The 16,384-nt window shown below is 42.3% G+C and overlaps 1 protein-coding gene across 5 annotated transcripts in view; it reads left to right on the top strand.

Moving 5' to 3' along the window:
* The window catches only part of LOC123767544 (telomerase reverse transcriptase), a 113,295-nt gene that overhangs the window by 61,457 nt on the left and 35,454 nt on the right, over positions 1–16,384 (top strand). For 4 of the 5 annotated variants that reach the window (XM_045757255.2, XM_045757253.2, XM_045757252.2 and 1 more), the window contains one exon: positions 456–778. In XM_045757255.2, coding sequence (XP_045613211.1) covers positions 551–778 — 228 coding nt within the window. In that variant the 5' untranslated portion in view covers positions 456–550. The remainder of the gene's footprint in view (positions 1–455; positions 779–16,384) is intronic. The other variant, XM_045757254.2, reaches the window with a different exon arrangement.

Genomic DNA, 16,384 nt, shown 5'->3' with positions numbered 1-16,384 from the left:
CTGCTTCCTGGGGAGGGGGGGGGGGGATATGTGTGTGTGTGTGATGTAAAAAAAAAAAAAAAATAGTAGTAGTAGTTAGAAACAGTTGATTGACAGTTGAGAGGCGGGCCAAAAGAGCAGAGCTCAACCCCCGCAAGCACAACTAGGTGAATACCTCTCCTCCTACCTCCTCTCCTCACCGTCTCCCATACTCCAACAAGAGTCCTCAATAATGGTAAGGTACCTATGAACATTATTCTGTTTAAAATGTATTTTTTTAGTTAATATTTTTTGGGGTTTGGAACGGATTAATTCAATTTACATTATTTCTTATGGAAAAATTTGTTTCGGTTTTCAGATCGTCTCTGTAAACCCATTAAATTAAAAAACTGAGGTACCACTGTATACTGAATAGGCCTGATGATAGAAGTTCAGTTATAAATATTATATATTTTAAAATATTTCTTTATTCTCAGATTATGCTGGTATCCTGACACTGGCAGAGGACATATTATCAAAGAATGTCGGTGTGGAAGATCCGCAAGATGTAGCTTTAACTAGAATAATTGACATGCCAGATTTTATAAATATAATTAAAAAGATAATTAGCAATTACAAAAGGCTATCTCTAAAGTATCTTCTAAATAACTTTTGTAAAAGCAACATCTTGAGCATCAGTGCAACTTCTCCAGAAAAGTGCTATATTACTGCCGATATTATTCCTACAGTGATGAGTTATGCTTATCCAGAATGTGAAGATGGTCAGACTCAAGAAATTCTTTTGCAGCAAGAGATGCAGGTATTTCTTTCAATTATTTGTTCCTTTGGTTTAACCCTTGTGTTGCTAAGGGCTATTTGCCCATTGTTACCCACTGGCGCATAACAAAAAAAAAATGTTTTTCTAAACCTATTAATTTGTGTTCTCTGATCATGGGAAAAATAATAAAAAAATCATAAGGGGCATATTTTGCCCGCTATAGGGCAGGGAAGTCTGGCAAAAAAAAACAGGCGCTGATTCGTGCGTCCCAGACGTTCTGCTCCGCCCCAGCTGTCAGGCAGGAGTGACCACAGAGAGATAATTACCTAATTATTTCAGTGTCTCTGACTGATTTTTCTACGTTTTTTTTTTTTTTTTGCTTTAATATTATTCAGTAATGTGTAGTGTGATATATTTATATAATGTGTGAATCATCGCTGTACTCAAAATTATGATGTGCATATTGTTGATTCAGTTATTATGTTCATCAAACAGTGAACAAATACTGTGTCGGTTCTTACACTATATACACAGGTTATATATAAGTATCTGCATGTTTTGTTCTCCATAATGAACCACTAAGTTGGTATTACAAGTCAAAAAGCAACGAGGAGTAACCGCAACACACCAGCCAGCCACTCGCTGCCTCTCATTCCTTCAACACCACACTCGCCCACATTCTCCTCCCACCATACTGTTTTTGCTTTTATTCACTATATACAGACGTTATATATAAGTATCTAGATGTTTTGTTCACCACAACTGTACAACTAAACTGATATAGTTAGTTCAGGCACTAAGAAATGTCGCTACACACAGTCAGCTGGCGGCTGCCTCCCTCACATATTCAAGGTCACACTAAAATTTCTTCCCCAACAATACTGTTTGTGGTGTTATTACCCTATATACACACATTATATATAAGTTTTTACATGTTTTTTTTCACCATAACTGTTCAACTAAGCCGGTATAGTGCCCAAAGAGCATAGTGGCCACCCCATCTGCATGATAAATCATGCAGATGTCGCCACCTCCCTTGCCAAAATGGCTTTTCCCCCACACTCCTTTTGCTGTTATTATACTATATATACATGTTATATATAAGTATCTACATTTGTGTTTACCATAACGAACCACTAAGTTCCCTCCCTCCCTCCCTGCCCCCATAACCTTCCCTCCCTCCCTCCCTCTCTGCCTGCCCCCATAACCTTCCCTCCCTCTCTGCCTGCCCCCATAACCTTCCCTCCCTCTCTGCCTGCCCCCATAACCTTCCCTCCCTCTCTGCCTGCCCCCATAACCTTCCCTCCCTCTCTGCCTGACCCCATAACCTTCCCTCCCTCTCTGCCTGACCCCATAACCTTCCCTCCCTCTCTGCCTGACCCCATAACCTTTCCTCCCTCCCTCTCTGCCCCCATAACCTTTCCTCCCTCTCTGCCTGCCCCCATAACCTTCCCTCCCTCTCTGCCTGCCCCCATAACCTTCCCTCCCTCCCTGCCCCCATAACCTTCCCTCCCTCTCTGCCTACCCCCAACATGAACATGAACGAGTAAAGCAACTTGGAGATACGTACAAACGAACCAAAGCACAAGGTGACTAGCATGCATTTCTAGTTGCAAATAGAGAGGTGAGAGACATGAGCAACGTCATACGTAATAAACATTGGGAAGAGTTCCTACAAAGTATAAATGAGCAAACAACACTTGTTGAAGTTTGGGAAAAGATACGAAAAATCTCTAGAAGCAGCCCAACCAAACCGCTGCACCACAGCCCACTAGAACAAGCAAACATCCTCCTTGATCAATGGGCACTAACATCGAGCTACGACTCACTCCCAATTAACATACAGCACAAACTTGATGTCACACGCCCCAACAGACAACGAACCATCAATCTTGCCTGTACAGCTATCGACGTGTCGGACCTTAATGATGTAACTGAATGGGAATTAAATCATGCACTAAAGATGGGAAAATCAACTGCTCCTGGAGAGGATGGTATTACTTACAGTCTACTGAGATTAGTCTCACACGTACCAGGTAATCCATTATTAGTGTTGTACAGAATGAGTTTACGTGAAGGAGTATTACCTGATGCTTGGACAAAGAGTGTCATTGTTCCCATCCCCAAACCACACTCAGATAATTATAGACCCATATCTCTAACATCGTGTGTTTGCAAAGTGCTTGAACGTATTGTTCTTAACCGGCTCATGTATCGTGTACAGGGGCACCTGTCACCCCAACTGTTTGGATTTATGCCTGGGCTCAGTACACAACACTGTTTTGCTGAGTACTTCGCACATATTGAAGCTTCCCCTCAAACAGTCTTCATCGACCTAGCAGCAGCTTTTGATACAGCAAACAGAGAAATCATACTGGAACAGCTTGCCGAGCTGGGAATACAAGGAAAATTACTGAAATGGATAAAGGGCTATTTGTCTAATCGAACAGCATATGTTTCGTTTAATGGTGTTAAAAGCACAGAGAGCAAACACTTTGAACTGGGAACTCCACAAGGAGGGGTCCTCAGCCCCTTGTTGTTCAACGTTCTGATGCATAAACTTATTAAAGATCTTCCAACTAATAATGAAGACACTGTCATTTGTTATGCTGATGATATATGTTTACAGGCTGCCTCCGAGCCTAGAATGCAAGTTCTGCTCGACGTTTTTGCTACTAGAGCTGAGGAATGTGGCCTCCTTATCTCTGTACAGAAAACTTGTGCCCTCATTCCATGTGGTATTCCACCACCCAATTATCATATAGATGGGCGAGCACTTGAGAACTGCGCGTCTTACAGATACCTTGGTGTCCCCATTAACAACCCTGGGTACCTTTCTTCTCTCAAGAGGAGACTTTGGGAGAGATTAAAGCCCTTGCGGGTCCTTGTTGGTGTCAATCATGGACTTAACGTGAGACTTGCTAAAATGTTTTATGTATCATTTATACGCTCTGTGATTGGCTACAATACTCTACATCTCACACTGTATACTGACAAAGAGCTGAAATCTCTTGAAACCTTGCAAAATGAAGCTACGCGTCTCATCCTTGGGGCTCCAAAGTCTATGAGAATAGTTAATATGAGAGCAGAGTTAAAATTACCTACCATAAGTGAGAGAATTTTGTCTATTAGCACAGTTTTCGGCGTGAAGGCATTGAGTAGATCTATACAACACATGAAGTTTCAAGCTAAACTTTCTAATATGCTGCACTCACCTGAGGTCTATAGAAGAAGAACGAAATCTGATTATGTATATTGGTTCTACAAGGTAGCCAACTCCATCAAAATATTAAATATGTACCCAACTCAACTAATGATTAATCAGCCAATTACTCCATGGGATAACTGGGATCTATCAGTTGATTTTGTAAATGCGCCCAAGAAAGATAGTGTGCACACTACATTATTAAAACAGTTAACACTGAAAAGCATCACTGAAAGTACTCAGAGTATGGGTAACGATGTTTATCAGTGCTATACCGACGGCTCTGTAGAAGAAGGTGGACGATGTACCGGATGTGCATGTAACATATTTGAACAATCTTCTCTCGTACATACAGCAATGAAGCGCGTCAATGACTGGGCAAGTACAACTCAAACCGAACTTGCAGGCATATACCTTGCCACTGAATTTTTAAAAGACAAAGGCAGTGGACTTATATACTGTGACTCGCAGAGTGCACTCCTGGCACTGAATGCACATAGTAGTGACACCCAGAAAATAGTCAGTGATATTTGAATGAATGTTTTAGCTGCTAAAGAAAACAGATTTGAGATTAAATTCCTATGGATACCATCACATGTTGGCATCTCAAGGCATGACACTGTTGATATGCTTGCTAAGACAGCCTGCAGAAAACCAGTGGTAGAAATTGATATGGGTGTTTCATTAGCAGTGACAAAGAGAATACTTAAACAAATATCTAATGAAAATCTCACCGACCTAACAAATTCACAAAGACCTGAAAGTTGTAGCATTAAATATTATGATAGATATCGTGAGGAGGCATTCACATATGGGGCTAATAGAACAAGAACCCGGCAATGTGATGTTATAGTGGCCAGAATACGCCTGGGATATAGACGTATCTGGCAGCTTTCTCAAAACCCAAATGTCGAGTACACAATGTGTCAACTTTGTGAAAGAGAAAACATGCACTCTCTTGAACATTATATTGTAGAATGTCCCATACTGACTGACTTTTGCCCTCCTGGGCTAAGGTATGCTGAACTCTGTAATTACTATATGAGTACTGGAACACTTGATGATATATTGGACTTGTATCCAAGATTGACCATGTAATATATCATTTATTCAATGTATATATATGATGTAACTATATAACCTGAGGTTGTAAAAGCACCTTCATCACCTTCAGTGATTAAGTGCTTAATTGCACACTAGTTTCTTTATCAGCTATCTCACCCTGTCAGAGTAAATGAGACAGATGTATGTGAATGCATGTGTGGTGTATATATGTATGTATACGTATGGGTATAAAGTATATATGGAAGCTGATCGGAATTACATTTCACCTTTGTGAATGTACATTAAGGACACTATGTAAAAGACACATCAAACACTTTATGTAGGGCATACGTAAATCTGTGTATCTATGTATTTACGTATGTAGGTTAGCTTAGCATTTTAAAAGCACCGAATCACCTTCTGTGGTTGAGTGTTCAACAAACCCTTGAACTCTATGTTTAACATTTCTCTAACCCTGTCCATGGAGGACAGAAGAAAATGTATATATGCTGGTTAGCATTGTAAATGTGTGGCCACGTCTGTGGTAGAAAAAAAAAAAAAAAAACCCTCCCTCCCTCCCTCTCTGCCTGCCCCCATAACCTTCCCTCCCTCCCTCCCTGCCCCCATAACCTTCCCTCCCTCTCTGCCTGCCCCCATAACCTTCCCTCCCTCTCTGCCTGCCCCCATAACTTTCCCTCCCTCTCTGCCTGCCCCCATAACCTTCCCTCCCTCTCTGCCTGCCCCCATAACCTTCCCTCTCTCCCTCCCTGCCCCCATAACCTTCCCTCCCTCTCTGCCTGCCCCCATAACCTTCCCTCCCTCTCTGCCTGCCCCCATAACCTTCCCTCCCTCTTTGCCTGCCCCCATAACCTTCCCTCCCTCCCTCCCTCTCTGCCTGCCCCCATAACCTTCCCTCCCTCTCTGCCTGCCCCCATAACCTTCCCTCCCTCTCTGCCTGCCCCCATAACCTTCCCTCCCTCTCTGCCTGCCCCCATAACCTTACCTCCCTCTCTGCCTGCCCCCATAACCTTCCCTCCCTCTCTGCCTGCCCCCATAACCTTCCCTCCCTCTCTGCCTGCCCCCATAACCTTCCCTCCCTCTCTGCCTGCCCCCATAACCTTCCCTCCCTCTCTGCCTGACCCCATAACCTTCCCTCCTTCTCTGCCTGCCCCCAATAACCTTCCCTCCCTCTCTGCCCCCATAACCTTCCCTCCCTCCCTCCCATCCTCACTACTTTCCTCCCTCCCTCTGCATCTCCCACACTCACTACTTCCCACCCTCCTTCATTGCCTTTCTCCCTCACTGCCAGCCTCCCTCCCTCCCTCAATAACCCTCCCTCTCACACTGCCTGCCTCCATAAACCTCCATCCCTCCTTCCCCTCATTGCCTCTCTCCCACCTTCACTACTTCCATCCCTCCTTCATTGCCTCTCTCCCTCCACCACTGCCTCCCTCCAGTGCCTCTCTCCCTCACCACCACTTCTCTCTCACTGGTACTTTTCCTCCCTCCTCACTACCTCTATCACTCCCTAACTGCCTGCCCTCCATTACTCAGGTTGGTATCCGGCATTGTGGGGTTAGCAATGTTTGTTTACAGTTGCTGACAAGTCCTTTGTAACAATCATACACAAGGTATTTATAATTACAAATGGCACCTCAAGAAGGATTTAACCCTCGAGTCGCTAGGGGTCGAAATGGCATTAACACCCATAGGCGCAACAAAAAAAAATTCCAAAATTTGTTTTTGTTTTTTAATCTCTTTATTTGTGTTCCCTGAGCACAGGAAAAGTAATAACAAAAATTTAATTGCACTTACTGTTGACGTAAATGAGCCGAGAAGATCGGTGATGATGTCACACCTCGTCTTCGCTAGACTGCTGTGCGCCAGGGGTGAGTCAGGCGCAACGGAGAAGGAGCGCGAGTTGCCACAAATTTATTTTCGCTTTATTATTTACAGTATCTATGGCGTATTTTACACCCATTTTTTTCACTGGTGTGGTTCAATATGTTCTCACATGAATATATATTATGAAAAAACTGTTGTCAATGTATATTGTATCCACATATTAGTGTCATAAGTATTTGCACAAAAATTTCTTATTTCTCAATAAAATATACAATTTCTTATGATTTATTTCCACTGTATACACCCACTTATCCTGTATTTACATGTTTTGGCACCAGTCTTGGACATTTAGAAGTCATCAAGACTGTGATACTCTGTTGAAACATTGGACATGGCACAGAGGGACCTGACACGCTGTGCACCAAGTCATTACCATTTTTCTTTTCTGTTCACTCTTGGTTGTTGACCAGCATACAACACACCCGCGCTGGCCTACTGCACGCTTTCCAGTTGGTGGTAAAAACCTGAGATTGTGTCAAAAAGGCATCCCTGTAAGCGAGCCTGGGTGTTGGAGCATGGTGCAATACCGGGTTCAGAATGGGCCTCTGTACACCAGGAATTACTTTGGCAAATTTCTGTAGTAATTGTGTTACTACAGTAAAATTGAATGCACGGAAATTACGTTTACCACCTGTTTTGACAAGATACATACAGTGGTACCTCGGAATACGAGTGTCCCTGAATACGAGTTTTTTGGAATACGAGCAGGATTTGCTAGGAAAATGTGCCTCGGAAGGCGAGGGTTACCTCGGAACTCGAGTTTGTTGATACGCGTACAGGCTGACTAGCGCGTGGTGGCACAGCGATCGCGCCTCAGTTTACCAGTATCTCGCGCCCAGTGACTATCCCTCCTGAATTCTTCACAAGGATTTACAGTTTTTTGTCGTTTTTTTGGCCATTTGAGCATAAAAGTTGTTATTATATATCTCGCCATGGGTCTCAAGAAAGCCATTGATAAGGTTCAACCTAAGAAAATAGCTGAGAGTAGAGGCAGTAGAGGATGTCCCTTCTTGATTAAGAAAATGTGTGAAGTATGGGAAGAGCTGCAAAGTTTTGTTGAAAAAACTCGCCCAGATAAAGCAGGCCGTTGCATTGACCTTTTAAATGACAATGTGATGTCTTACTACAGACAAGTGTTAAAATGTAGGGAAAAATAAGTGTCTTTAGACAAATTCTTAGTAAGACAAACAAGTCCTAGTGGTATGCAGGCAAAATGTGCCAGAGTGTGAAGTCCTCACTGCCTGATGTTATAATGGAAGGGGACTCCCCCTTCCAAACAGTAACACCTCTCCTCCTCACCATCTTCCATACGCCTACAGCATTCATCAACAAGGGTAAGTAATAACTTGAACATAGTTTTGTAGGTTTATTTAGATGAATTAGGTATAAAACTTAGTTTGAAGTGGGGTTTTTGGGGTAGTCATTTAATTCATTTCCCATTACAGTACAACCTCGATTCAACGTACTATATGGGACCACCCCCAGTTCGTTGGAGCGTTGGATTCGTTGCAAGAGGTGACCTTCAAGAGGCGTTTGTGTCAGTGTCTTTTTTTTTCTTGTACACAATAAAAATGCATTGTATCATATTACTTACTGTACCTATATTTTACTACTCTACTAAAAATACTGTAATTCATGTATTTACCTTATTGTTGGAGTTATGTCCATCTTGAAGTTTTGTGAAGTTGTGAATGCTCTACAGTAAATAGGTACTGCAGTGCATTAAGCCGTTAGCACTGTATTATTAAAAGTGGTTTTGCTGTATGTTGAGTACTACAATACAGTTCTTGAAAACTATTGTACATTAGAATTATTGCAACTTTAATTTTAACACTATGTACACACTTAAATTTAACACTTATTCTAATTGTTCACTTCACACACAATGTTTTTAGATGTTTGCATCAGCTTTGCTGGTGCTCGCTGCTGCTGTGTTGGCTTCAGCTGCTTTTGTGCTGGTGCTGGGTACAGCTGTGCTGGTGCTGGGTACGGCTGTGCTGGTGCTGGGTACGGCTGTGCTGGTGCTGGGTACGGCTGTGCTGGTGCTGGGTACGGCTGTGCTGGTGCTGGGTACGGCTGTGCTGGTGCTGGGTACGGCTGTGCTGGTGCTGGGTACGGCTGTGCTGGTGCTGGGTACGGCTGTGCTGGAGCTGGGTACGGCTGTGCTGGAGCTGGGTACGGCTGTGCTGGTTGATTTGCTGCTAGTTCGTGAAAAATATTGACTCATTTTCATGTTTCCTTCTTTGTGTCATGTCCTTGAGACAAATATCTTTCATCGTCCTTAGGTGTTGATAAAAGCCTGGTAGCTCTGGATTGTCAGTTTGTGAAACAATATCAAGGAGTTTTTCAACATAGAACAATGCGTCAGCACACGAAGCAGATTGTAAACTGCTATCATTCTCATCCTCATCTTCCTTTCCGTCGTCGTCAACAGTGCCAGTAACATTTTGTATAATCTCATCATCTGTTAAATGACCAATGGGTGGTTCGACTGCATCAATATTTAACCACTCCTCCATCCTCCACATCGTTCAGTGTCAACTCCGTCTCACCAACGGCACGCAGTTCTTGATAAATATTATTTGAAAATCCTTCAAAATCCATTTCTTCCTCAGTCACTTCATCAGCATGATCAAGCAACAGGAGTTTTTTCCAACAATTTCTTAATGTTGACTCTTGAACTTCATCCCAAACTTTAGCCCAGTTGTAAATGCCTTCCTTAATTGAGTATTTTTGGTAACGTTCCAGTGTTGCTTGACCTCGCGAATCGGTTCCTTGTCTTTTGTCTTCATCTGACTCAAACACCACCATGATTTCTTTATTCATTTCTCGTTTGTAGAGCCTTTTCATTGCATATATAACACCCATATCCATTGGCTGGATCAGAGAGGTGGTATTGGGAGGCAAGGCCATACATTTGATGCGTCCATCATGTGACGTTAATTTGTCGAGCCCTACATGAGCTGGGGCATTGTCAACCAAGAGTAATGCCTTGACATCATTCCGTCTCACTCCACACTTCTTTATCTGAAAATCTCTAACTTTTTTGCAAAAATGATTTTTGAACCAGTCTACAAAAATATCTCCAGTAAGCCAAGCTGTTTTAGAGCTGTAGTAGACCACAGGTAGCTTGTTCATTAAATTTTTCAAAGCACGTGGGTTTTTTGACTTCCTCACAATGGCGGACTTTGTTCTGTGACTTCCGTCTGCATTTGCACACAGCATGGCAGAAACTTTTTCTTTGTTTACCTTACGGCCAGGAACACACTCATCTAGCCTAGATGCCAAAGTGTTGTTCTGCAAGCATTTCCAATTAAAGCCTGTTTCATCGGCATTGTATACCTGAAAACGCCTTAGATCATTTGTTATTATGTAATCATTTAATTTACGCTTAAATGGCTCGACTGAATCCGTATCTGCACTTAATGATTCTCCACAAACTTTCCTGTTCTTAATATTATGTCTATTCTTAAATCTTTGCAACCATCCTTCACTTGCTCGAAAATCTGGAATGTTCATCTTTTGTGCAAATTTATCGGCTGCTGTCTTAATGGTGTCGCCGCCAAGTGGCATCCCCACAGAGCGCTCCTGGTTAAACCATTTATACACAGCTTCATCCAAATTCGTATTTGCAGAACCTTTTATTGTTTTCCTTTTATTTAATGCACCACTATCACTCGAAGCAAGAAACTTCCTAATATTATCTTTCTGTCTTTTGATATCACACACCGTACTTTTCCCAACATTAAATTCTGCTGCCAGCCTAGTAACAGAGTAGCCACGTTCATGTTTCTCTATCATGTCTAATTTCTGCTCAATGGATAAAAAACTTCTCTTCCTCTTTGCAGATACAGCACAATTAGCAAGCCCTTGAGACATCTTGTTGTATATTAATAAAGCTGTAGTCAAAAAAATGGTAAATTCCACGATTATTCTTTCACCGGTGGACAAACACATCACTCGCACGCAGACAAATGTAACGGCACTGGGTGCCTTCTGTATAAACGCAGACTAGGTCTATACACCCTCCAGTAGGCTGGTGTTTAAGCCAGATCCAGTAACATAAATTTATCTCAAATATTGGATTTACATCATATTATATATTTTTAGGTTATATATTTAGATTAGTAACATTATTAGGATAATAAGAGATATAAAAAACTTATTTTAGAACTGATTTATTAATTTTATTATTTCGAAGCCGTAGTCACTGAACTGTGGCGACGAATTGAAACGAGAAACGCATGGTGCTGTGTGTACAGGGATTAGACCCGTCCACTCGCTCACGCTGGAGTTGTTCCAATAACAAATAATTTCTCAAATAGCAGATGTCTATCATATTACAGTATATTTTCGGTTTTATTTAGTTTAGTTTAATTAGGATAATAAAAAGCTATTAAAGCATTGGTTTTAGAAATGATTTATTAGTCTGAAACTTTCAAAGTCATGGGTCACTGAACTATAACAACACAGACGAAGGAAAACCAAGTGAGGTTTACAGAACAGTATTCCCTTATCTGTCCACCCTCACTCACCTTGTTTTATCACAGAAAATGTCTATAAGGAGATTTTACGACATGTAGCTAGCTAATCACGCTTCAGCCTTTAAATTAATTTACAAAGATACGTCTGCCACAAATCAGTGAACGAAAATTATGGAAACTCGATCGTTCATTTGTGTGTACCACTCTGGCTGGTATCTGGTTCATGTAATTACCTAAGTGTAATTACCTAAGTGTAGTTACAGGATGAGAGCTACGCTCGTGGTGTCCCGTCTTCCCAGCACTCTTTGTCATATAATGCTTTGAAACTACTGACGGTCTTGGCCTCCACCACCTTCTCACTTAACTTGTTCCAACCGTCTACCACTCTATTTGCGAATTGGTTGACTTGTTGTGTGGACCATTGTGGCTGGTGTTTGGTTCATATGGTTCACTTGTTGTGTGGTCCACTTAATTGTGTGATGCAACTTGTCTTATGAAGGAATTATTATTTGTAAACTGTGATAGAATGAGACAGTTTTCCACAACTCTGTGAACTTTGCAACATCGTAAGTTTGTGGACTCACTTGTGCGGTCCACTTGTGCGGTCCAATTGTGTGATCAAACTTGTCATATGAGGGAATTATTAATTGTAATCTGTGATAGAATGAGAAAGTTTTCCACCACTTTGTGAACTCTGTCCCAAAATCGTAAGCTTGTGGACCACTTGTGGTCCACATGTGTGGTCCACATGTGTGGTCCACTTGTGTGGTCCACTTGTGTGATCCACTTGTGTGATCCAACTTGTCATATGAGAGAATTATTAATTGTAATCTGTTATAGAATGGGAAAGTTTTCCACCAGTCTGTGAACTCTGTCTGGACATCGTAAGCAAATCCGAACATCCCTCGCTTCGGCGAACCATTGTTCGTCGAACCGGGTGAGTAAATTCGGCCTGAAAAGTGTGCGAACTAGCTGGAGATTCGTTGAATCGAGGTTGTACTGTATTTCTTATGGGGAAATTAGCTTCGGAATACGAGCTGTCTCCAGGAACGGATTAAACTCTTAAACCGATGTACCACTGTATTGTAACTATTCAGCATTGTTACATCAACAAGGTGGAAAAACATTTTCTTGGTCCACTTCACTGTTTTCCGTACACATTCTACTGCCCCCACCATCATATCACATTTATCCACCAAATGCATGTTGATGTTATAGTCCAAGACAATCTGGCTTATAGATTATTTCTCTGGTGGTTCTGTTCACCTTGCCACTGTCCAGCATTGTTCCAGCATGACTGGTGGTCAACATGTTCAGTTCACGCCTGTCTTTCCACCGCACTGAAAGTATTCCACCTGTTTTTCTCAGCTCGCAATCACCAACCTGCATAGCACCTGGAAACACTGGCATTTCCCTTCGTTTTGCTTTCACTGTGCCACACACTCCAGTTCTATTATCAAGCAAGAACCTAGTTAGCAAGGGACTGGTATAATAGTTATCTGTGTATAATATGTGGCCCTTATTCAGATATGGTGCAAGCAGTGACTTCACAACACTACCTGAGAAGCCATGTTGGTCATTAGCAGGAATGTCTACATTTGTACCCGTATAAATTATCATGTGTAACACCATTCCTGTTTCACAGTCACAGAGTACAAAGAATTTCAATCCAAATCGGTGGCGTTTGGAGGGAATATACTGGTTGAAGGCAAGACATCCTTTGAAAAGCACAAGGGATTCGTCAATCACAAGCTCCTGAGCTGGTACGTAGAAATCCCTGTACTTTCCGATAAGTTCATTCAGGACGTGCCTTACCTTCCAAAGTCTATCATCATCATTCCGATCTTCATCATTTGCAAAGTGAAGACACCTGAGGATTATCACAAATCGGTCTCGAGACATATATTTGCTGAACATCGGTGTTGGAACAGTATGGTCTTTGCTCTAATAATGGTCGATTACGTGTTTGACACAATGTTTCATCAACATACAGTGCCAAAAACACATACATTTCACCTACAGTCGTATCTTTCCATCGCTGCAAACGTGAATAATCGGATAACTCACCCTCATCAGTGAGATCACTCGCATATTTGTTCATTTCACGAACAATATGTTCCATTAGCGGCTCATCAAAATATGCAGTAAAATAGTCCATTTCACACATATCTGCACCTTTATCAGGAAAAATGTCTGTAATTCCAACATTCGAATTATCAAAAACAGGAATTTGTGGAAGAAAATCTGTCCCATCACTCCACACAAAAACACCGGGTGTCTTTCGAGAGCCAATAGCAGCACCACGGCGAGGAAACCGTGGACCAGAATCTGAAGCAGGTCTAGGAACAGTAAGGGCGGGCAGGGACAGTGACGGAAAATTACTCGATGTTGAGGGTCTTTGTTCATGTGGTGCCATGCGGTGCCGCACGGCTTGGCCCTATGCTGCTGACGCGACAAGTTGTCGCTTGGCAACACCACACACTCCACTTGCACTAGCGAAACTATTTTCCGATTCTAAGTCACTAACACCGGAAAATGATTCACCTTCTCCAGACTCGTCGAGCAAAACATCAATATCTTGCAAGGGAGCACATGAACTGTGTAGTCTTGCACAAATTGGGGTCGAGTGAGGGCGAGGAGGCATGGGCGAAATGCTAGGCCTAGCCCTGGTGGAGCCAGCATGTTCACACTCATCGTCGGTCGTATCCACCTCTAAGGGCTGTGTATAGTCATGATCAAAGTCTGAATCGTCAATATCAGACTCATCACCATTCGGGAATAAATTAAGATTAATTTCGTCCTCGGTCAGAGGTCGCGAGAAACGCCTCGCTGAGCAGGGTCGTCCATTGGAACTTGATGCGCTCGCCATGGTGTCCGCCGGGTAACTGAGGCCTGTACACAAGGAGGACCCATGCTGGATTTTTTTCCCAGGCGGGGTTTGTTTATGGTCGGTTGAGGCTCACCGATGACTACTCCTATCCCACACGGGGCGTTTAAATTATAGCGCTAGACACAAAATCACATATAAATGATATGCACGGTTTCGGTTTTGTCACTGATATCATATACTGTATATATGATATGCGCGGTTTAACCGTTAACCCTTTAACTGCGCAACGCGCCTGCAGGCCCAGGCTTCAGGTGCACAACGCGCCTCCGGGTGTTTTTATTTTTCATGTTCCATTCAAAACTCCCGCGGCTACATGGGATTCACATCAGCTTCCTCAGGGCTCTTGTAAACAGACGCCATCTTTAAAAAAAATCATGGTCCACATTGCCGGGTGTCAGAGCCTCAGTAGTGAGTGAGCAACCAAGGCTGGCGCTCGCAGCATGAGCTCACAGCACTGCTGTTCAGCGTGTGACCACAGCATCGCCTAATATTGTCAAAATATATATATAATCTGTTTTATTTTGCCATGATAGTATTATAGAAGAGCCTGAGTGTGATAATGACTGGGTACAATGTTCAAATATCAGTGATTCAATGCTGTTCACGATGTTCACAACGCTAGCCACAGCACCACAGCATTATTTCGTCCATCTAGGAATCTTCAAACTACTTTTTAGGTTCCTTTTCAAAATAAACTTGTGGTCAATTATTTATTTACAGGTATTAGTGACCAGGATTGTGGTTATAATGAGCGTTGTGCATAGGAAGGAGGAATTTTGGTGAGGAAGGGAGAGAATTGAGGTTGCCTCACTGTGTGGCAGTAACAATTGTTTTGCTCACCATACTAGCTTCGTGCTTCGCTATGGGGAACACACATGTGCATGGGTATATACAGTGTGTATGAATAGTGTAATAACAGCACCAGGAGTATGTTGTGAGAAGCTATTTTGGTGAGGGAGGTGAGGTCGTAACCGTGGCGTCGTCTGCTGTCTGCTGTATGATTTGTCATGCAGTGTATGGTGGCCACTGTACTGTTTGGACACAATACCGGCTTACTTGCATAGTTCTGGTAAATAAAACATTTAGATAGGTATATATAACATGTGTAAATAGTGTAATAAATACAATAACAGTATGGTGGAAGGAGCAATGTTGGCGAGTAAGATGTTGGAGTGAGGGAGGGCTAGCTGGGTGTGGCTGCTCACACTCGAGGTGTTCTGAGTGTGTTGATGGTGAATGTATATAGTGTGTGACAGTGTATAATGTGTACATATGTTGTAAATATACATAACTTAACATGAAACATTGGTGTGATTAACTGTATGATTTGGAGGAGCAATGTTGGTGAATACAATGTTGGAGGAGTGAGGGAGGGCTAGCTGGGTGTGGCTGCTCACACTTGCGGTGTTCTGAATGTGTTAATGGTGAATGTATATAGTGTGTACATATGTTGTAAATATACATAAATGAACATGAAACATTGGTGTGAATAACTGTATGATTTGGAGGAGTAATGTTGGTGAATACAATGTTGGAGGAGTGAGGGAGACTGGCTGGGTGTGACAGCTCACACTGGCAGTGTTCTGAATGTGTTGATGGTGAATGTATATAGTGTGTGACAGTGTATAGTGTGTAAATACATTGCATATATACATAAATTAGCATGATACATGGTAAATATGTGCAACATATGTGTACACAAGTGTCATGCACATAACAATGTCCTCAGACAGTACGGATGTTTTACTGCTATAATATAGTGTACGTGTTCATTATACATAGGATAAGCACATAAAAACAAATAAAATGTATTTGGAACTGTGCGCAAAAAATGAACAAAAATATATTCGCGGCATCTCGCACGCCCCGCCCCGGTCGCCCCACCGGCTTCGGGAGCTTATGGCATGGGCGAACAGGGAATGATGACGTCACGTGCCAACTTACGGACCCCATAGCAGCCAAAGTAAGTACAAGTTCGAATTTTTTTTGACATACCCATACTGGGGGAAGGGTTTTTGACACTTTAAAAAAATAAAAGAATTTTTTCAAGAGAATTTATTTCCTGCGCACTGGGGGTGTGTCATATTTATAGGCCGCGCAGTTAAAGGGTTAAACTGCGC

Source organism: Procambarus clarkii, chromosome 67, assembly GCF_040958095.1.
Source record: "Procambarus clarkii isolate CNS0578487 chromosome 67, FALCON_Pclarkii_2.0, whole genome shotgun sequence".
Taxonomy (NCBI): domain Eukaryota; kingdom Metazoa; phylum Arthropoda; class Malacostraca; order Decapoda; family Cambaridae; genus Procambarus; species Procambarus clarkii.
The sequence above is the reverse complement of the archived record's forward strand: the minus strand, read 5'-3'. Positions and strand labels throughout refer to the sequence as shown.